At 31.5% G+C, this 23,769-nt stretch overlaps 1 protein-coding gene across 1 annotated transcript; it reads left to right on the top strand.

The window, feature by feature from the left end:
* Positions 1–14,034: 14,034 nt before the first annotated feature.
* Positions 14,035–22,635, top strand: LOC112715346 (cytosolic endo-beta-N-acetylglucosaminidase 1). The gene is made up of 13 exons (XM_025767108.3): positions 14,035–14,906; positions 15,302–15,739; positions 16,064–16,224; positions 16,786–16,923; positions 17,296–17,405; positions 17,492–17,603; positions 17,696–17,803; positions 18,623–18,735; positions 19,556–19,637; positions 19,971–20,051; positions 20,304–20,353; positions 20,764–20,899; positions 21,812–22,635. The coding sequence occupies exons 2-13, from the start codon at positions 15,325–15,327 to the stop codon at positions 22,556–22,558; spliced, it is 2,253 nt and encodes a 750-aa protein (XP_025622893.1). The 5' UTR covers positions 14,035–14,906; positions 15,302–15,324; the 3' UTR covers positions 22,559–22,635.
* The last annotated feature ends 1,134 nt before the right edge of the window (positions 22,636–23,769 follow it).

The raw sequence follows: 23,769 nt of genomic DNA, 5'->3' as shown, positions 1-23,769 counted from the left end.
CCTTGATTCTATTAAATGCCTTGATGTGTTTGCTAATGGTTTCATATTGAATATGGCTAGGAATGGATCAAAGGAGTGAAGAAGAAAGCATGCATAGAGGAGAAATCATGAAAAAAACCAAAGATTTGGAAAACGCCCTCGGCGAACATGCGCACCGTACGCTCTCGAGCAGATTGAGGAAATCCCCATGGACGTGCACACGCACTGTGCGCGTCCGTGCCGAAGGCCGCACGTGACTCCTTTAGTAGAACTCGTCCCTGGCAATTTTGGAGGGTTTCCAACCCTATTTGGAGCTGAGTTTTTGGCAGGAAAAGATAAGAGGAATTAAGGATTGAACGGGAAGGAATCATTCATTATCTTTCCATCAGTAATTACACGGAGATCTAGTTTTAGTTTTAGTTCTTAGAGAGAGAAGCTCTCACTTCTCTCTAAAAATTAGGATTAGGATTAGGTTTAATTCTTCCTTAGATCTAGGTTTAATTCTTACTTTGATTCACTTTTCCTCTATCAATTCTTGCTCCTCTGCTCTTTCTATATCTAGTTTTGTGCTTTAATTCTTGTAATTCTTTTACTTTGTTGTGGATCTACTTTTGTTCTTTTGTTTCTCTTTTAATGCAATTTGAGGTAATTCATGATAATTGTGATTTCCTTGATTGTTATTGTTAATTCTTTACATTTGATTGTTGATAGATTCTATTCTTGTTGTGACTTTACTATGCTTTTCTGTTGTGCCCTCCAAGTGTTTGGTGAAATGCTTGGAAGGATTTTAGAGTAGAATTTTATGTTCTTGGCTTAGGAAGGTAACTTAGGATTCCTTGAGTTACTAATGTCCAAGTGATTGATGATTGATAGCCATTAACCCTAGTTCTCACTAATTCAATTGGTGGAAAGCTAGGATTTATGGACTTGGATTGATATAGCTCACTTGACTTTCCTTTACCATTAGTTAGAGGATGATTTAGTGGGATTGATCCTTATCAATTATCATATTGTGGTTAGTGATTAGGATAGAGATCCTTGACCACCAACCCTTGCCAAGACCTTTTTGTCATTTGATTTCCTTTACCATTTACTTTTCATGTTTCTCATCCAAAACCCCAAAAACATACCTCATAACCAATAACAAGACACTTTATTGTAATTCTTAGGGAGAACGACCCGAGGTTCCAATACTTCGGTTTATAGATTTTAGGGGTTTGTTACTTGTGACAAACAAATTTTTGTATGAAAAGATTGTTGTTGGTTTGGAAGATATACTTTACAACGAGATTTCATTAGTGAAATTCTAAACCGTCAAAAATCCACTCATCAGTATGCCGGGATCCCAAATCTTGTTTCTATACCAGTCTTTAAGTAGATCATCATTGTTCCAACTGGGTGGCAAGTAATCTGAATTCCGAATGAAGTACCAAACTCTTCTCTTAGATCCAACCAATTGATCACTAGTCCAACCCTTGCATCTAGCTCTTGGAGTCTCCACCTTGATGAGTCTTGATTTGCAACTCCGGTCACTAAATATCCTTCTCTTACGCTTCATTCCATAGAGCCTCCTAAGTTGACCATCCATTTTAAGAATACCATACTCAAGTGGGAGAATAAAGCTAATAGAGATAAATTTTACCCACTCAAATGAAGGGGTAGATGGCAACCTAGGTAGAGAAGTCTCCAACGTTCTTGACAAAGCATATTCAACTCCTGTCCATCCTTTTTGAAGGACTTCCACCTTTTGAAAAGATTCTTCACTTTCAAGCTCTTCCTCACTGGATTCATCCAAATCTTCTCCGTCACTCAAATCATAAATACGAGGTTGAGAGAAATCTACCTCAATGTTGCGTTCAATTTCATCAGAAGAAGGTTCTTCTAACTCAAGGATTTCACTTGTGGATGCCAATTCATCACTAGGAGGACTTGATTCTTGATCATCATCACCAAGAAAACTTGCTTCTTGATCTATTCCATCCAATCCTTCATAGGGAATATGCTGTGAAGGTTGTGCACTAGCCTCCTCAACATCAATTTCAAGCTTCTTGGAGGAACACTCTACAACTCTAGATTCTTATGGAGGTTCAGCATCTCCTAAGTCTTCAACCACTTCTTCCTCTTCGATAATTATGGCTTCCTCCAATTGTTCTAGTACAAAATCACATTCCTCATTTCCCACCGGAGTTTCCAATCTCTCCTTCATGCTACGCTCCTCACTTGATTCTCCACATGTAGCCATGGGTTTCCTTGAGTGTTGAAGCGCAGAGAAGCTAAATTATCTACTACCTCAGTCAAGGTAGCTATGAACTCTAGTGTCGTACTTTACATCTCTCTTTGCTCTTGAAGAAGAACACCAAGAGTGTCATCCATTGGAGATTAGGGTTGATATGAGGGTTCATTACTTGGGAGGAAAGGTTCATGATAGGAGGGTAGTTCATAATGATACAGATGTAGCGGTTCAACACTCTCCATCTTTTCCATTTGTTGCACAACACACTCATCCGTGAAAATGCTTTGTTCATTGCATAAGTCCCATGGGTCGAACTTTTGACGGATAGTTGCTTGAAGTTGATCCATTGCTTCCTTGAGACGATCCTCTGACTCTTGTTTTGCTTGGCTAACATAATTAGGATCATATTGCTCTTGGGTTGATGGATATGGACATTCCCTTATGGAGGGTTGTGGTGGAAAAGAAAATTCAACTTGTGGCTGAAAATTTCCATACATTGGAGGTGGTGTATATTGAGGTGTTGGTTCTTGGGGGTAGTTGGGTTGGAATTGTGGTGGTTCTATGTATGGCTCGTATGGCCCATAAGGCTCTTGGTATGGTAGGTAAGGATTAAGGTCATATGGGGGTATTTGGTAACATGGGGCTTGTGAGTACGGTGGTTCAAAACTATGTTGAGGAAGGGTTTATAGGTATATTATGGTGAGTGTTGATTGTCACAAAGAGGTCCACCATAACCATTGTCTTGATATGCATCATAGAATGGTTGTTGATAGTACATTGGAAGCGGTTGTTGCCAAGAGGGTTGATCAAATCCTTGTGGCTCCTCCCATCTTTGATTGTCCCATCCTTGATCCAAGCTTTCATTGTAATCTCCACTTCCTACAATGTAATTGTAACCAAACTCATAGTCAAAGGGGTGAGAATTCATGGTAATAAAAGAAAATAAAAACAAAAACTAATAAGAAATAATGAAAATAAACTCCTAGACTAGAAACAACTAACAAAGAAACAAAAAGGCAAAAATATTCACAATATTCACAATAACAAATAATAAGACACACATTTGCAAGTCTCTGGCAACGGCACCAAAAATTTGATGGAGAAAAAATGTCGGTAGAGATTTTCACAAAAATAAGTGCACTGTAAGTATAGTTCTAAACCGACAATTAAACCTCAATCAAATTTAAATTGTTTGTCACTTAAGCAAACCCAATAAAATTAACCGAAGTATTTAAACCTCGGGTCGTCTCTCAAGGAATTGCAGGGAAGTGTAGTTCATTATTAGTTATGAGATTGTATCTTTTTGGGTTTTGAGTTTAATAAACAAGGAATATAAATAACAAGAAAATAAATTAGTAACTAAGAAAGCTCTTAGCAAGGATTGATAATTAGAAGTTCTATCCTTATTATTATTGTCAATTGTAATGGTAAATGTGAGTTGCCTTCACTTAGTTAACCTTTAACCAATGGAGGAAGGTCAAGTGCATACAATTAACTTGAGTTCACCAGTCCTAGACAACTCAAAGTGAGAGACTAGCTTTGATGAAGTTCAAGCTAACCGGCAATCTTCAATTACCAATCAACAAATGAGTTTTGATAGCTCAAGAGTCTTTAATTGATTAATCCAAGTTAAGAACATAACAATATAATTTAAAACTCAACCAAGCATTTTATCAAACACTTGGAAGGCATAAAATAAAAGCATAGAAAACTAACAAGGAAAATAAATCTAAACAACAAATTGCAAGCATCAATGACTAACAATTAAAGAGAGCAACAATAAACATAGAAAACACAAATTGCATTAGAAGAAATCAAATATAACAATAGCTCATAAACATGAAAATGGCGAAAAAGGGAGGAAGATGAACTAAAGTGTTTGAACAAATAAAAGTAAGAGAAAACTAAATTAAAGTAAAATTGAACCTGAACCTAAGGAGAAATTGAAAGAGAAATCCTAAAACCTAGAGACAGGAGAGAGTCTCTCTCTCTAGAAAACTACATCTAAAACCTAAAAATTATTTGAATGAATGTTGAATGAGAAGTGAATGAATGATTCTCCCACTCTGCAGCCTCTAATCTGTGTTTTCAGGCTTGAAACTGGGCTAAGACCAGCCCAGAAATTGCCCCCAGCATTTTCTGATATCTGCAGCACGTGACGCTTTGTCACGCATACGCGTTGTTGAATCAAAAACCTGGTCATGCGTACGCGTCGCTTGTCTTCTGTGCCAGTCACGCGTACGCATCATACCACGCATGTGCATCGTCTAACTACAAGGCAACTATGGCAAATTGCATATCATTTTGAAGTCCCGGATGTTAGCTTTCCAACGCAACTAGAACCGCCTCATTCGAACCTCTGTAGCTCACATTATGATCGATTTAGTACAAAGAGGTCAGGATTGACAGCTTAACAATTGCTTCAATTTCTTGTGTTTCTTCCACTTTTGCATGCTTCCTTTCCATCCTCTAAGCCATTCTTGTCCTATAAACCCTGAAAACACTTAACAAACATATCATGGCATCGAATGGTAATAAGAGAGGATTAAAATTAGCAAATATAAGGTCAAAGAAGCATGTTTTCAATCATAGCACAAAATTAGGAAGGAAAATGTAAAACATATGAATTCTATGAATAAGTGTGAGAATAATGGATAAAAGCTACTCAATTCAGTACAAAATAAACTGTAAAATAGCGGTTTATCACCAGGTAGTAGGCAATGGTGTTGTCCACTTGCTTCGGGTATGAGATGAGGTAGAAGAATTATGAACACCGAGTTTAATTATGGAGTTTTGAATGAATATGAAAGAATTGAAATGATAACGAAAATGACAATGAACTTTGAATGTGATACCTGGGTAGTAGCAAGGATGGTGGTTCGTCCTGCTTGCTCTGGGCATATGTCTGAGATGTGACAATAATTGATAATTGATTAAGAATGAATGAGAGTAAGCTTGAGATACCTGGGCAGTAGCAAGGATGGTGGTTCATCCCGCTTACTCCAGGTCAATATTTGAAATTTAATAATGATGACTGATTTAGATTGAATGAATATGTGTTTGAGATACATGTGTAATTGCAAGGATGGGGGTTCGTCCCGCTTGCTCCAGGTCAATGATTGTGACGCCTGGGTAGTAGCAGCAATTGTGGTTATTCCACTTGCTCCAGGTTGAGCTTTTAAACACCCACCTGGATAGTAGCCGCAGTAGTGGTTATTCCACTGGCTCTGGGTTAAGCGGGTAGTAGTAAGGGGGTTATAGCTCAAACCCACTTCCTCTGCATGGGTGTTTCAGTCCATGGTTAGCTACCAAGACGTGTCGAGTTGGTTATATAACCAACAGATGATATCATCAGCCGTAAGATAGGCATGCATCATGTGCATATGTTTGATTTGCTTGTTTGTGCATTGTCTTGGCTTGCTAAATCGTTTATTCATGTTAATGGCTAACTGCCTACTTATTATATATGCTTTCTATATATGCTTGACTTCTCTGCTTGTTTGTCTGTGATTTCACCAGAGTAAGAGAATTGGAGGAAAGGCGGAGAATTGAGGGTTTTAGATAGTATTTGGTTAAGTTTAGGAATCCTTAGAAAACCACCTGATTTATGGTTGCTGTTTTAGTCCTTTAAGTTTTATAATCTGAGTGTCAGCGTTCTAGGATTGCCTCTGGTATTCCCAGGACCTTATATCTTATGTGGGTGACACCTTTACCATGTTGAGAATCTTCAGTTCTCATCCCATACTATGTTATTATTTTTCAAATGCAGCTCGAGAGGCACCTTGGTAGGTGTCTGGAGCTTCTGCAGCGAAATGGATTCATTTTGGGGTTTTACTTTTAGTCTTTTGCTATATGTATATAGACTCTCCTCATATATATACTTGTGTTATTTTGTACCTCTTAGAGATTTATGGAGAATTAGAGTTTTATAAATGTATTTTGGACTTTGGGTTATGTATATATATATATATATATATATATATATATATATATATATATATATATATATATATATATATATATATATATATATATATATATTCTCTATAAATATTCTCTGGCCAGCCTTAGTTTCGCAGGCTGAGTTAAGAGCTTGTTATTTTGTATTCTTGACCCTCTATTCCTACTTTCTGTTTAATCATACTTATGAACTTTAGTTTTCTTTGCACGCAAGTAATCTTGTTTCCGGAACTAACGTTGTGCTTTTAATTTTGCGATTTTTCTTTACCCATTATTCAAGGCTCATAGTATACTACATTCTTTCGACTATTATACGGATTTATATTTTAGTTTTAGAGGTCCTAATACCACACCACCTCTATTTTATGGCTTAAGCGTAAAGCTATGTGTGGTAGGGTGTTACAGTTGCTGCATTTTTTCTTTTCCTCCTTTTAATTGAGGTTCATTTGGATCCATAAATGAATTGTATGTGTTTTTGTTGATGATTGAGTCTTTTTTACTACTTGTTCAAAATTGAAATAATTTCAATTTATTTGTGTGTTAATTGAGGTTTACCTGATGTTGCTGATAAGTATTTACTAAATTTTTTATTCCTTAAGTGATTTCGGTTCATTTCTTAGTTTAATTGAGGTTCATTTGGATCTAAGAATGAATTGGATGTATTTTTGTTGATGATTGAGTCTTTTTGACTACTTGTTCAAAACTGAACTAATTTCGGTTCATTTGTGAATTAATTGAGAGGCACTTGATGCTGCTATTAAGTATTGACCAAGTTTTTTATCCATTAAGTAATTTCGGTTCATTTCTTAGTTTATTTGAGGTTCATTTGGATATAGAAATGAATTCGATGTGTTTTTATTGATGATTGAGTCTTTTTAACTGCTTATTCAAAACTGAACTAATTGAATGAAATGGAGTGAAATATAATGCAATTGAATAAAGTGATAATAAATAATTTCATTTTTCTTTACTAAAAAACTTGGTCAATACTTATCAGTAACATCAAGTGAACCTCAATTAGCACACAAATAAACCAAAATTAGTTCAGATTTGAACAAACAGTTAAAAAAGACTTAATCATTAACAAAAACGCATAGAATTCATTTTTGAATCCAAATAAACCTCAATTAAACTAAGAAATAAACCAAAATTACTTAAAGAATAAAAAATTTGGTCAATACTTATTAGCAGCATCAAGTGAATCTCAATTAATACACAAATGAACCGAAATAAACTAAGAAATGAACTGAAATTATTTAATAACGGCATCAGAGAAAGTCAGAACTAATAAAGATGCTAGTAAAATGTTGGTGTTATTGGTGATGACGATAACAGAAAAAGAAAAGAAAAAGAAGAATACGCAATATTGGCGGAGAAAAAGAAGGGAAGAAGAAGAACATGCGTGTGCGAATTTGGAAGAAGAAGAAGAAGAAGAAGAAGAAGAAAATAGAGAAGAAGAAGAAAATAGAGAAGAAGAAGGAAAAGGAAACGAAGAATGAGAAGGAGACGTGTAATTTAAAAAGTTGTTATAACAACTTAGTTAGACTTAATTAAGTATTTTGTTTGGATATGAAGCTTTAATCTATTGAAATTTCATGGTAGTTTTCTAACTAAATTTGAGTAATCGGTCGTTCACTAAAGCACAATTTTAAATTTTTTTGGCTTTTCATTACTTCCCACTAAAAATATAATAATATTCAATTAAAAACAAAGGCTCAGGATTCGGTGGTCCCAAAACTTTTGGACCACTTAATGGTTCCATTAGAAAATATGTTTTTAGAGTTTTTTTAATAATTGCTACATAGTCCTTGAACTAATTTTAATTACAAATTAATCCCATATATTTTATTTAATTATAAAATCTGTTTTTTATTTTATAAATTATTTTATCAATTATCTATTATATTATTAATAATCAAATACAAAAACAACAACCAATTATATCCTCTATTGATCCTAATAAAGCTTTTGGCCATTCCAATCAATTAAAATATTAAATTTGATCTCGTGACGTTCGTCCATGGCTTCCAAATCGTGTTTCTTTGAAATTCAATCGATTGGTTTATCAAAACAATCGATTGAATTACAGTGTATCACAAAACAATCTATTGAAAGTTGTAAGGTAGAATGGTTTTCACTTAAACTAATCGATTGTTTATACTTTTCAATCGAATGAATGCCCAAAAATAATCGATTGTTTTTGTTACTCAATCGATTGAATTCACGAAAACAACATGAATTTGCCAAATATAATCGATTGGAAAGTGATGACATTGAAGTTTTAGCCAAATTTAACCGATTGGTAATGTAATCCAATCGATTGGAAGGTGATGAAGTTGAATTTTTTGCCAACTTCAATCGATTGGTAATGCTACCCAATCGATTGAAATGTGTCCTGCGCCTATTTCAATCTTGTTATCTTTTTAGAAATTATCTTATTATTCATCTATCTTATCTTTAAAATTCTATCTTCAATTTTTGCTGTTTTATTTTGATGTAGATAAACTAATCTTATCTGGTGAATAATCCATCACTAATTATTCAATCCCACCATTGAAATCGTGTATCATTTTCTTTGATTATAAAAAATTTAATTGTTTTTCTTTGGAACATCCATCTACTCAATATCCATTTTTTTTTTAATTTTTTATCCGTCTATTTAATTTCCACTATTTCTTTATCGTTAATCACCGTTGCAGTAATCAGCAAAGGTCCAATCAAGTTTTTCATTGTAGTGTTCAAAAAATAAACCATCGTTTTGATTACAAAATCGAGGCCAGTGAATAGAATCTCTAATTTTGCAATTATTCGTTTCGATACTTTATTCGTGAAATTGATTGTGTAAGGAAAAAATATTTTTTTATCTTTTATTAATTCACAAAAATTGAGAAATACTAAAAAGTAAATAGATGTTATTATTTTTTATTATTAATTAATTAACTAGTAATCAGGGATGGACCTAGAGGAGGCAAGTAGTGGCCTGTACACCCCCAAAATTTTAAGAAACTATACTTATCTCTAACAATATATATTAGGAATACAGAGGGTTTGGTGTCGAATATTTTTTTTCCTATTTTACCCCTATGTTTATAATCTAAAACAACATACTCAATCACGTTCTGTAAATTTTGCATTAACCCATGACAGAATGATGTAACTGCTCGTTAAGATATTCTTATTGGATGTAAATTATTGTTACAAATATTTTTATTAAGATATGTTTTGAATGAATAAAAGTAGAATAGTTCAATAAGGATTAATTTTTTTAAAAAATAAATTTACACTAATAAATTTTCTCTTCAAATTATTAACATACTTTTTTAATATACTCTAAGTACCTACACAATATATAATATCAATTAGCGTTCAAATTTAAGTTCCAATATTGTTATTAACGAGAGAGGTTTATTAATTTTTAAAAAAATTTACACACAATAAGTTTTGTATCAATATATCATGATTCATTTTAAAAATAATATTTATTCATCTAAGTTATAGAGTGTCTTGAAAAATCATATTTAAATAATTTTTTATTTTTTAATTATTTTATCTTTTTAGATTGAAAACTTTGTATTTTTTTATTCAAGCTTTATTTTTATATTTTATTTTAATTGTCTTATTCAAAACTATTAATATGAATTTTTATTTTGTAGGATAAATAAAAAGATGAGATTTTTTTAATAAATTAAATTATTGAAAAACTTACTTATTATAAAAGAAGTTAAGTATATTTCTTGATTATATGATGACATATAATTCACTTTTGAATGTAATCAAAATAAATATAAATTTATTCAATTTTTTAAAATTTACATTAATTATTAAAATTATAACATAATAAATGTACTCCTATACAAATTTATTCTTATTTTTATGCTTTATTTTAATTTTGTTAAACAAAAAAATTTAAATATTATTTACTTTTAATTGGTTAGTATTACCAATCGATTGAAGTTGGCAAAAAATTCAACTTCATCACCTTCCAATCGATTGGATTACATTACCTATCGATTGAATTTGGCTAAAACTTCAATGTCATCACTTTCCAATCGATTGTATTTGGCAAATTCATATTGTTTTTGTGAATTCAATCGATTGAGTAACAAAAACAATTGATTGTTTTTGGGCATTCATTCGATTGGAAGTATAAACAATCGATTGGTTTAAGTAAAAACCATTCTACCTTACAATTTTCAATCGATTGTTTTGTGATACACTGTAATTCAATCGATTATTTTGATAAACCAATCAATTGAATTTCAAGGAAATACGATTTGGAAGTCATGGACGAACGTCACGAGATCAAATTTAATATTGTAATCGATTGGAATGGCCAAAAGCTTTATTAGGATCAATAGAGAATATAATTGGTTGTTGTTTTTATATTTGATTATTAATAATATAATAGATAATTGATAAAATAATAATTTATAAAATAAAAAATAATTTTTATAATTAAATAAAATATATGAAATTAATTTGTAATTAAAATTAGTTCAAAGACTATGTAACAATTATTAAAAAAATTCTAAAAATATATTTTTGAATGGAATCATTAAATGATCCAAAGATTTTAGAATCACCGAATCCTGAGCCAAAAACAAACTCTATAACGATGATGGACTTTTGTTAGAGCAGCTTGCGAAACTCTCATTCATCTTTTGCCGACTATATTAACCAATGGTTGGAATGTGAATCATACTCATGGGTTTCGGAAAAATAATAGCTGCACAAATGAATAGATAATGGCGGAGCTTAGTTGAGATAGGGGTATAGTCTTTTAAATTTTTGTTAAAAAAATTAATAGTATTGTTTTAAAAAATAAAAAATAATTTAGTTTGTTTAAATATTTTACTATAACTTAAAATACTAAAGTTTAATTTTAGTTTTAAATATTCAAAATATGTTAGATTTAGACTGAATCGAGTATATTCGCATTTCACAGTTCTCTATTCAATAAATAACACTATCCTTCTACTTTTGAGTTCAAATACAAAAGATTAGATATTTTTTATTTATGTAATTTAATATTATTTATATTTTATTGTTTATTTAATTTAATTTTTTATATAATAAAAAATATTAAAATATTCAATAAATATTGATATTATTGTATTTGTATAAATTGATAAAAAATCTTATAAATATTATAAATTTTAATATTTGTCTTTCTAATTTCTTTTTTACATATTTTACAGGATATAAATTCAAATTTTATATAAAATAATCGTGAAAAATCAAAGAATTGATGCATTTTTTAAGAGGAAGACTAATATTTAAGAAAGAGAACATTTAACTTTTATAATATCAACATATGTAGATAGTTCTTCTACTTTAATGAATCACAAAGAAAGTGAGATACAACCTTCAAAAGTTCAAAGAGTTATATCTGATGAGTTTGACTTTAATTTTTTAGAATGAGACTCTGAAAAATGACTTCAAATTTGGCAATATCACCCAAATCAGAGAGATGGGGTTAGACGAACTTATCTTCAATAGAGTTCATATCGAAAACATCTTGACAATTATTTTCTATCTAGCCCCCAAAATTTTATTTCAGGTTTTGCTAGGAATAGATAAATTTAGACACCACTAATTTTTTTTATTTAGTTATTTATGATTATTTTATAGGGTTATTTCACTTCTCTTTCCCTAAAGTAATTTATGTGTAATTTATTTCTTTGGATTTTTGCCATGTTTGCTAATAAAAAAAGAAAATTCATGCTTAAATTTAAAAGAGACCATTTTTATTTCTTATTTTACATGCAAAAAATTTTTGACAAGGAAAGTTTACCGTTAATGAAGTGTTAAATCAAGTGACAATATAGTTTATAGTGTTTAAAAACGTTTTGGAATTCAATTTTTATGTTCAATTCCAATATTTGAAATAAAATTAATTTAAATAAAATTCAATTTAATTTTATTGTTTTTTTTAAATTAATTTATTCTATTTCAAATTTATTCTATTTGAGATTTCACTTAAAACTTAAAATATTTAAAATATTTTTATAATTTAATTACTCATTTTTAATTTTTTACACTTACTTTTTCTGAAAGCCTCTTATCTTGTAATACACATTCTCTTTTTTCGCACCACCTTTGTTTCCTTCTATTTTCTTTTCTTCAACTCACTTAATATAATATATATATTTTTTAAAAGATCTACTATTTAGATCTAAAAAAGAGTTTTGCTAGGTAGATAATGATTTTTATAAACAATATAAATAATGAGTTCTAGAATTAACTCAATAAAATAAAAAAATACTATACTCCCAAATTACCTCCTAAACTTTAACATTAGGATAACTATCTGCACACCTAGTGAATTGAACATCCAGCCATTATTAACTGTGCATGAGTAAATCGAATCAAAAGAAATAACCTTCCAATTAAAAATAATGAACATAATCATATGCATACCTATTGAATTGAACATCCGACATATCCATTGTTCATATGTTTTAGTATTCTCATTGTCTACCTATACTTTTTCTCTAAAAAATATCCACACATATAAATTTTATGTGTTTAACTTAGATTAATGACATCAAATATTTGCCAATACATTTAAATATTTCAAGTGAAGTTATGTCAATCATAAAACTAACAAAAAGTAGCATAATTTTATTCTATTTTAATAATATGAATTAGTTGTTATAATTTATCATTAATAACTAATTGTTTTACTTGTTACCTCGTTAGACCACTCAACAAATTGATTCTTAATAGTTTATGTTTATTTTTTATTGTTAGTTTGTTGTTAGAATCAACTATGAAGAATTATTTAATTTTTTAATTAATAATAATATTTTTTAAATTTAATATTTTAAATTAATCTAATTTTGTTTTTTTAAGTAAATAAATTTTAATTAAAAAATAAATTATTTTAATTATTTTATATAATTTAATAAATAAATATATTTATTATTTAAATATAATATTATATTAATAAAAGATACAATTATTTATTATAAAATTTTAATTTATTTGATAAATATTTAAATACTAAAATTTAATTTAATTCTATAATTTTATTAATTTATTTTAAACACTAAAATTTAATTTAATTTTAACTATTTTTAATTTTATTCTATAGCATTAAAATTTTTTAAACAATCCTAACGTCTTCCTCCAAAATGTTGGATAAAGATAAACACAAACAGTTATTTAATAAAAGCTTGAGGTTGGTAAGCTTGCGGTGGCATCTTTTGGGACCACCATTAATTTCATAGCAGGTTTCAGAGTAAATTTAAGTCATCGGTCAATCACTAAAAGCAAGATTTTAAGAATTTTTTGGCTTTTCATTACTCTCCACCGAAAGTATAATAATATTCAAATAAAAACAGATTCTAGAACAGTATTGAACTTTCATTTGCAAGATTCTCATTTATCTTTTGGAATGTGAAGCATACTCGTGCTTCGGAGAGATAATAACTACGCGAATGAAATAATTAAATTTAGACACCACCAGATTTTTTATTTGGTTATTTATAATATTATTTCACTTTTATTTTCTGTTAATATTAGAGATTTTTTCATAAAGTAATTTATGTATAATTTATTTCTTTAAACTTTTGTTCCATTATTAATAAAAAATTTCACGTTTAAATTTAAAAGAAATTATTTTTATTTTTTTAATATCTGTATTTTTATTTTTATATTTTATATTTAAATTGTATAAAAAATAAATTTTTTTATCATTTTATATAATAATATAAAATAAAAATTCACATATAATTTTATATAAAATTAATATTTAATAAATACTGTATATAAGTTTCCGTCGTATTACGGTAATACAAATTATTTTCTGTACATTTTCAAATTTCAACTACAAAAGGAGTTTTGTGTGGTTGATGACTAAATCACATTTTCTTTTTTACAAAATCTTCAAAAATAAGTACTTCAGATACAATTCTCAACTCGAAGTCAATCCAGGAAATCGACCATCTTCAACTTGGCAGAGTCTTTTGGAGGAAAGGAAAATTTTGGAAAAAGAAATTAAGTGCAAAGTTTCAATTCAAGGATCTGTTAGAATCAAAGAAGATTCATGGTTTAGGAACCAACCACCCTTTCGCATTGCAGTGAATGCAGAGATAAATCGCTTATCTGGGTTAGACAACTATTCACAGGCGAGGAAGAATGGAATCACCAGCTTCTTATGAAAGCCTTCCACTAGACACAGATTATCAAATTCAACAAATTCCTATTCACAGAAGAGGAAGACTCAGGGAGTACGCGGTAAAATCTGAGTATAGTATAGCATACCAATTCTTTCATCCTCCAATGAATTCACTCCATCCCCGACATGCAGATTTAGAAATGTAGAAAACCTTATGGAAAATGAGAGTAACACCAAAGGTCAGATTACCACAAGTTAGCAGCCTTTGTTCCCACTGTCAATCGACGACGCCAGAAACACCGATGCATGCCATTATTTTCTGTACAGAAGTTCTTTAAATTTGAAACAGCTCCCCAGTAGCAAGCATTATTTCCCGCGACCCTAACTTAAAGTTTGGGATTGGTGGAGTGAATTTATGGAAGCTGAGAAATCTAAATCCAATTTCAAAATCAGAAGTGCTCAGGTGGCTTACCTTCTATGACAGAATTGGTTGGCGCAAAATGCTTTAGTCTTTGAGAACCAACTCCAGAAACTTGAGGAAATTCTGTCTCAAGCATATTGTTGGAGGACTGGCGACATCATTTCTTCAAACCACCTTCTCTATGAACAGCAGTAACTAATGTTTTGAAACTTCTTTCTCTCTTAATTGTTTTTTTTTTCTCCTTTATTCATTAGATAATGTTTATTTAACATCTCGGTTGAAAAAATTTCTTTATCTTGACATAATGTACTCCAGAAAAACATAATGTACTCCAAATATATTTTTGAAAAAAACTACAAAAAAAGTTTCATGAGGGGCGTGTTAGTTTGGACCCTTTAGCCCAATCCTCCTCCATTCAATTTGAAACAAATTATAATTCAAATGATATAATTCTTTTATTTTATCCCTACAAATTTTGAGTTTAAATCTTACTCTTACCTTTAAAAAAAAATTAACTACAAAATAAACTACAAAAAGAGAGAAGAAAAGAATAATTTAAAAAAAAAATTGGCAAACCATTTTGCAGGATAGCATCATCAGCAGCAATGAATGCAGCATCAAAATTCGAAACCAAAAGGCCAGGGTTGGTGTTGGATGATGATTATGATTCCTCGACTTCTCCGAGTCTATATAAACCGCCGAATCTTAATCACTATCCGAAACATCATTCGCTTCATTCTCACCACACTCCAAACCCTCTACCTCTTCGTCACCATGTCCAAACCTTCTTCCTCTGATCCTCTGCAACCACCACTCTTCGATCCCAAGCAACCTTCAGTACCAATTTCATACCCAATCAAAACCCTAGAGGATCTCAAAACTCGCTCCTACTTCAATTCCTTTCACTACCCTTTTAACATTGCTTTGCTTCCAATGTCACATCATGCCGCTTCATCATCATCATCATCATCATCATCATCATTGCCTAATAGGAGAAGATTGTTGGTGTGTCATGACATGGCAGGTGGGTACCTATGATCCACCCCAAAAAAGTTCATTTCTTTTATATATACTTGCATGAGTTTAATTTTGATGTCTGTCGTCAAATCACATCCGTTATTTTGGGTAAATGTAAAAATTAATTGTTTTTGCTTACGTGATGTTACATATTGGGTGTGTGTGTAAAATTGTTTTAAACTCAAAATTAAATTTATACTTGCATATGGGTATCTGCACCAAATAATGCTAGCTGAAAATTTCTTAACTTTGTGACCAAGTATATGTGTATGGTACTTAATACTTATATAGTTGTATGAAATACTTGGATTTTTGTATTGGTGTAATGTAGGCGGGTACTTAGATGACAAGTGGGTTCAAGGGGGGACCAACCCTGATGCTTATGCAATCTGGCATTGGCATTTGATCGATGTTTTTGTCTACTTTTCACACAGTTTGGTTACTATTCCTCCTCCTTGTTGGACTAACACTGCTCATCGTCACGGAGTTAAGGTACTTATACAATTTTGATTCAGTGTAGCTAGTTGAATAAAGCTCTAGCATCATAGGTCAAGTTTATTTAGATTGTATATCATGTTCCACCTTCACTAGCCACTTATGGCTGATATTGTTCTTGGAATGTGGAGTGATGGTATTTGAGAATTTAAAAGTAGGTGTCATTTGGTCACCCCATACGATTCAAAGGTGAAAAGTAAAAGTGACTGTTGAAGTGGATGTTAGAATGGAGTCTAATAATATGGATGTTAAACAAAAATCTCTTCTTGCTTTTGTGCTTACTTTTGAATTTGGTGAAATGGGGTGATTTTATTTTATTTTATTTGGTTTAACTTTGCAAGATCTGTAATTGCTGAATTTGGTTGAAATAATTAATATTGTTAAAGGTGAGTTTTTGTTTTTCCCCTCCCTCACACACAGATGTTTACTGGCATTACTAATTGCTCATGCTTGAATCAGAAGAAAAATAGATTATTCCATTGCATAAGTTCTGAGATGACTTACTGCATCAATTTTATTTGAACTTTGTTGGTTCTACTTTTTCCTCTAATACTTTAGGTGCTGGGTACTTTCATCATCGAATGGGATGAGGGAAGAGCTGCCTGTGATGTGCTGCTTTCAACAAAGGAGTCTGCTCAAATGTATGCAGAACGTCTGGTGGAGCTTGCTGTTACTTTAGGCTTCGATGGCTGGCTAGTAAATTCTTATCTCCATCTGTGCTTTTAGAGTTTATATTCATGTCCATTTGAATTTTATTATCTAATTAATTTGATATATTAGTGAACTTTGTAAATAGAGATGGAAATAAATTTCAGATAAAATAATAGGAGATGTTATCTTACTATAATGGATCCTTAACTTTGGTATTTTAATGGAAGTTTGTAAAACCTAGAATTCATGGAAGAGAAATGGATCGATGCTACTTTGGAATGGCTTCTTAGATGCAGATATCTAGTCTTTTGCATACATACACAGTGTCACACCCATGCTGATCAAATGCATAATTATTTTCCAATACTTCACAGAATTGCGTATTTTGTAGTCCAGTCAATGATTTGTCAATTGCAGATAAAAATGGAGGTAAATTTGGACCGAGGACAAATTCCTAACTTAAAAGAGTTTGTAGATCATTTATCGTCATTGATGCATTCATCTGTTCCTGGATCGGTAGTGCTTTGGTAAGTAGAGGAAGATACATCAGCAACATTCTATTGTGGTGGATGGTGACGAGGTTTGACTTCGATGTGTTTTCTTGATATTGTAGGTATGACAGTGTTACAGTTGATGGTGATCTGAATTGGCAAGACCAACTAAACTATTACAATAAGCCTTTCTTTGACATATGTGATGGGATATTTGTTAACTATACATGGAAGGTATTGCTTTTCTTCTTGTCTCCTACTTCTGCAACTCCAGTGTTTGATCAGTCACCAGTTTGCCTCAATTAACTTTATGATGCACCATGTAGGAAAACTATCCAAGCCTCTCTGCTGCCGTTGCAAGTGATCGGAGGTTTGATGTGTACATGGGAATAGATGTATTTGGAAGGAACACATATGGTGGTGGACAGTGGAATGTAAGTGTTCTGTGGTATTCACCTATTTTTGTAATATAACAATATAATCTATGTTTGTTACCTCAATTTCAAACTTGTATTGAAATCAATTTTGACTGTCCCGAGTGGAACATAAGATAGGAGCTGAATTTTATAGCCTGTTTGACTTTACATAGGTGGTTATCCTGTCCCTTTTAGGGTCTTTTTTCAATATGTTTCATTTCTGACTAGATTGCACCCTAGGAATTAGGATGAAAATAAGGGGAAAAAAGGAAGTTGCATGAACAGTATACAGCGAATATAGTACTAATATTAATTTTAAGCAAACTAATTATCACTCATTTGGGTTGCTTGGCTATGAAATACATCTTGTATCTTCGCATTCAAGTGCATTTATAGGGTTAATTGTTGTGCATATTTATGGTTCATCAAGCATTCTACCCTTGTCAATGTTTTCACCATCATAATACCTTTATTTTGTCTTGGTGTAATGAAGACGCTATTGTTGACATTCTTTTAATGTTATGACTTCCTTCAGATTAGTTGTTTAGTGCACTTCTTTGACAGTGAAGTGGTCAACTTCCCTGACTAAACATCCTTTACCAAAAATAAAATTATCAGCTACTCCTATTTCTTAATTCATGGTGCAATTATGAATAATACACCACACATGTTGAAGTTTTAGTCAGACACAAACATGTTAGTGTTGAGATGCAGAATAGTTTTTGACAAGTTTGGTTTATGGTTTGTAAAGTGTATGGGGCCCTCAGGGATGTCTCTCAGTGATTTTCTTGGTCTTATTTCCACTGCATTCATTAATCTTTGTTATGAATGTCTCAGGTAAATGTTGCTCTCGACGTACTAAGAAAGGATGATGTATCCGCTGCTATATTTGCTCCTGGATGGGTCTATGAAACAAAACAACCACCAGATTTTGAGACTGCTAATAACAGGTAACTACGTTGCATATGCGTGTTCCGATACCTTAATAATTATTGTAATTTTGGTGCTTACAAGTTTAATATAAATATCACAAGGTTGACCAAGTTGATTCATGATAATGCAATAATGCATAAGAGAAAAATCGAATGCCAGAATTGACCAACATTGTACATGTAAATGAACCTAAAATTGAAGATGGAATAGAGGGCTATAGGTGAGAAAAGAGAGTAACGAATACGTTTCATCTCTGCAATTCGAAGCATCTCAATCTGGTAATCTTTCTGAAGAAAGTATCATGGATATATAGTGTGCTTGCCCCAGAAATTTCTCTCACGGACTCCCTGTCTTTCACAATGATAGTCCCTTGAGTTTGAAGATTGTTAGTGTTTTATGTGTGGGATTCTTGTGAAGTTTGGTACTTTAGTACTTTTATTTTAATTGTGTATCGTGGCATTATGTCAGGTGATTCTATGGTCTCTGTTTATTTGATCAGAAAGTAGAATGGGAAGGAACTTCAATGGTTTATCCCAATTTCTTGGTGCATCTGCTCTTTTTCTGGGGTCTGGTGATTTCCTCCATTTAAAGTTGCAGAAATTTAATTTTACAATATCAATGCAAGTGGAAAATTTTAGCTGAGTTACTATTTTTATCATGCATCTTTCTGTCCCAGAATTTTTTTCTGACTTCTACCTTTTTCAATTGTGTGTGGATAATGGTAGTGTTAAACAAGCAGGTTTTTTTCTTAGCTATTATATTTTAATCGTGAAGGATCAAACCTTAAATGTCTTACTCACAAGCACTAGCATTATTACCATGCATTTTATGTTGCAGTTGGTGGGATCTTGTGGAAAAGTCATGGGGAGTATTGCGTAAGCATCCTGGAGTATTACCGTTCTACACAAATTTTGATCAGGTTAAGATAATTACAAATTTACCCCCTTTCACACATTTTTTCCCCTCATTTTATTCAATGAGTTTCATTTTTTTAATTTGATAATGATACTAAGATAGTCTGTGAATGCTCTGAGACAGTTGATGGGTGGGCAGAAAAAAATTATATCCTCAAAGAAATGGGAAACAGACACTTTAGAACTACACCTCCATCAAAAAAGAAATAAATACATAAGTAAAAATCTAATGCATGTAACTTCAAAGCATAAACAATTTGCTCCACAATCTTGTATTAAAATTAGAAGAATCTCATTTTTTATTTCTTGTACATCTGAGCATTCTTTCTTACTTTCAGGGACGCGGTTATCATATTTCAATGGACGGAGACCTTGTGTCGGATGCTACTTGGTGCAACATTTCTTGCCAAGGCTTTCAGGCATGGCCCAAATAGACCTTCTTTCTTATTGTTGGCTCGAACATGTACCGTATTGATAGTTGGATAAACCTAGAAAAGGGATATAACTGCCTTCTCTTTTGAGTTCTTAGTTTGTCAACTCTAATATTTAAAGTTCTAATTTTAGTAAAATCATAACAATTACACGAAAATGATATTTCATCAAATATTTTAAATTTGTGGTACCTGTTTAAGAATTCTATTATACATAATCTAACTCATATTTGTGCGCAGCCGCATCTCAATTTTGCTGACTCTACAAATCCTATTCAAGTTTTTACAGAGTAAGTGATAATGCATCTCTAATATTTTGTATGTTCCTTTAATGGTGAAGTGTAACGGATTGTACAAAATATGTAATTCTTATGTTCAAAGTAAATGTTCGATAAAAAAACCGAACAACTCATGAATTAGGTCATTAGGAGACTTGTCTTTAATAGAAATATGATATAGTTTATTATTAGTCTTACATCACTAGTGTGGCCGTTCCTTTGAACATTTTTTCACTTAATGGATGATCTAACTGAAAACCTCAATATTGTTATGTATGTTGAATTCCATAACATTAAAATGACAACTAATATAGAATGCCTCCTTGCCTATTCTTCCAGCTTAAGATGACATAGAATTGCTACTTTTCAAATCTACTTCTTACAGCATCTAAATTATTCACTGTTGTTCTTGAAAATTGCAGCCTGAAGGGATCATCTTATAGTGGAGGAGGGAACATTACATTCAAAGGATCTCTTGAAGAGCATGCTCACTTTGAGAAGAAAATCTTTGAAACGGAGTTTGTTTTGAGCGAGTTGCCCATCCACTTAACTTATTCTGTAAGCTATAACTTCTTTATCATAATTTCTGAGAACACAACACATCAATCTAACATCCTTGGGTTCAAAGAATGCCATCATACTCAGCCTCAAAGAGCTGCCAATGCATATTTAATTCAATTCTTAGTAACCAGCACGAAAATTGGTAAACTTCGGAGGACCCTGGTCCCATTACCAAAAGTATCGTATATATCCCTGGAAAGAGTAAATGGTCAAATTAGTTCCTGAAAGATCACTCGTTTTTTTTCCAAAAGATTTATTTTAAACAAATTAGTCCTTCAAAGATTTTAAGTTAGTCATGTTATCTTTTTGTCACTTCCATTACTAATAGTGTTAGAATTTGCTGATGTGGAATGTTAAGTAATATCACAACACACACTTAGTAATCCTAATTAGTGAATATGGTGACTAGCATAAGAAGTTTATAAAATTAGATCAAATCAACCCTAAATTGAGAGATTCTAATGTCTCAAGAGTAATCTAATTTTATAAATTTATGTTAATAGTCAATTAAAATTCTTAGGTATATCTTGTGGTGTCACTTAACGTACAACATTAGTAAATTTTGACACAATCAACAAAGGAAGTGACGGAAGAACTGACGTGATTAACTTAAAATCTTTGAAGGATGAATTTGATTTAAAAAATCTTGAAGACCAATTTGGAAAATGAGAGATCTTTCAGGAACAAAAATTCTTCTTGGGAGATTCGAGGTCCTAAACTCTCATGCAACCATAGCTAGGTTAGGTTAGTCGGGTTTGTAGAAATAAGATTCCCTTATGGCGGTATTGCTGGTTCAATTACACACACACAAAAAAAAAAGTACAAAATAATTTGCACACAACTCGGTATTAATACCTTAATCCTCATCTTTTACATCCAGTTCTTATGCGAAGTCCATGACTAATGCAGGTGAAATCTGATGGCAATTCTTCGCTGGGACTTAAGCTTGCATTCACTTCCACCACCAACAAAAGAGAGTATATACTTCTTGCATCGCAACCGTTGAACAATTTCTCTGGAAATTTCAGCAAAGCAATCATGACAGATGGAAATAAAGGACCTTCACCTGGATGGGTTATAAATCAAGGTACGATCGCAATGAACGGATACACACTAGCGGAAATCCATGCAGTGTGCTATAGATGCGATTCTCCGACGAATAAGTTGAGATGGTTATACAGTTCAGATAGCAGCGATAGTACTTCGGCTTCTACGTCAGATTATTTCGCAATCCTTGGTCATATCTCAATCCAGACATTAGAATACAAGTCAGATTTTCCTGTGGCTTCTTCGTGGCAAGTCGACACCAAATACATGAAATGGACGCCAGGTCCTCAGGGCTCAAAGATCCTTAGTCTTCAAATTTCTTGGGAACTGAAAGACGGAAAGAACCATCAATTCAGAAGCTACAATGTTTATTTGGTGAAATCGTCAAAACAAGAAGGTACAAGTTCAAGATTGGAACATGTGAAGGAGTACCTTGGAGTGGCACAAGCAAAATGTTACTATGTTTCTGAGCTTAAAGTTCCTTCTGGAACTTATAGCCTCAAATTTATAATACAAGTGTGTGGTGATGATGGAACATTGCAGGAATTGGATGAGTCTCCATATTATGAATTGGCGGTTGAAGGTCCTCAAATTAGTATTACAATGTAACATTATTTGTACTATAAAGGAATGTATGTTGTATATTAGTATGATGCAGCAGCAAGCAATAAAACTTCCATTTATTACTTTCAGTTTCTTTTTTATTTTATGGTTTAATCTTAAAGCATCTAAGAATGTCCCTAATCTAAAATTATGGTATTGATTTAAGACTTAAAAGTTAATGTAACAAGTTACTTATCAGAGTTTAATTCATACATGATATTTGATATTCAAATAAAATATGTAAGAGTATCTATTTACATGTACAATTAGATTTATTATGCGATAATAATAAAAACGTAATAATTTAATCTTTTTGAAGGGAAAGTTTTATTTAAATACACGTATCTCATTTAATCACGTGCACTAGTTTTATCTTGTTTTATCTCGTTTATATTATAAATGAGATAAAGCTAAAAAACGTATCTTCGTAATAATTTTTATAATTATTTATTTTAGTAAATAAAATATTTATTTAATTTATTTAAATAAAAAATCCTTCTAAAGGCACACAGGCGATTGCCAAACTTTTTAACATTTTCTTTTATTAATATACATTTTTCATAGTGTGGAAGCCTCTTTAACTAATAGTAAAGAATTATTATCAGCACTGTTATAATGAAATTATTAAAAAAATTTTACCTGTTTTATTCACTTTATTGAAACAGCGGTATGCCAGATACGAATATATAGATAATTTAAATTTTGTCTAATAGTATATGGCCCAATTCCTAAAATATCCCTAATTAGATAGTGAAATGACGGAAATGATAGTGAACATGACCAAACTAAAATGCAGGTGCTTTCAGTTAAGGACGTAATAACCAATTTGAAGCTCATGGGCTGTTTCTTTAGCAGTCATGATAGACTATTAAGTATTAACAATGAGTGGTACTTGACCAGTAAATAGGATTTGAATTTAGAGTTTTTTTTTTTTTTTTTTTTTTGTAGTTGATTACATGGTGAAATAGGTTGAATGAGTTCTAGCAGGATGTATGTAGAAAAATAATTAAATAATGTTTATAATGCCAAAGGTGTCTGGATAATCAGGTAGGAAAAAAAAAAGCTATGGGTGCAATAAAAATAATTTCCTAGACAAAAGGAATGAAATTAGCAAGACACTGAAACATGGTTGAATGCTTATTGGAGTGGAGAATGAAAATAATGAATATGAAATTTCAGCGTTTGTAATATCTGCAATTTGCGCTGTTGTAAAGGAG

This window comes from Arachis hypogaea, chromosome 10 (genome assembly GCF_003086295.3).
Source record: "Arachis hypogaea cultivar Tifrunner chromosome 10, arahy.Tifrunner.gnm2.J5K5, whole genome shotgun sequence".
Taxonomy (NCBI): domain Eukaryota; kingdom Viridiplantae; phylum Streptophyta; class Magnoliopsida; order Fabales; family Fabaceae; genus Arachis; species Arachis hypogaea.
The sequence above is the reverse complement of the archived record's forward strand: the minus strand, read 5'-3'. Positions and strand labels throughout refer to the sequence as shown.

Coding starts and splice junctions, on each gene's coding strand:
- LOC112715346 (XM_025767108.3), top strand. CDS start 15,325: ATGCAGCATCAAAATTCGAAACCAAAAGGCCAGGGTTGGTGTTGGATG. Junction 15,740..16,063: donor GGTGTGTCATGACATGGCAG/GTGGGTACCTAT, acceptor GGTGTAATGTAG/GCGGGTACTTAGATGACAAG. Junction 19,638..19,970: donor TCTACACAAATTTTGATCAG/GTTAAGATAATT, acceptor TCTTACTTTCAG/GGACGCGGTTATCATATTTC.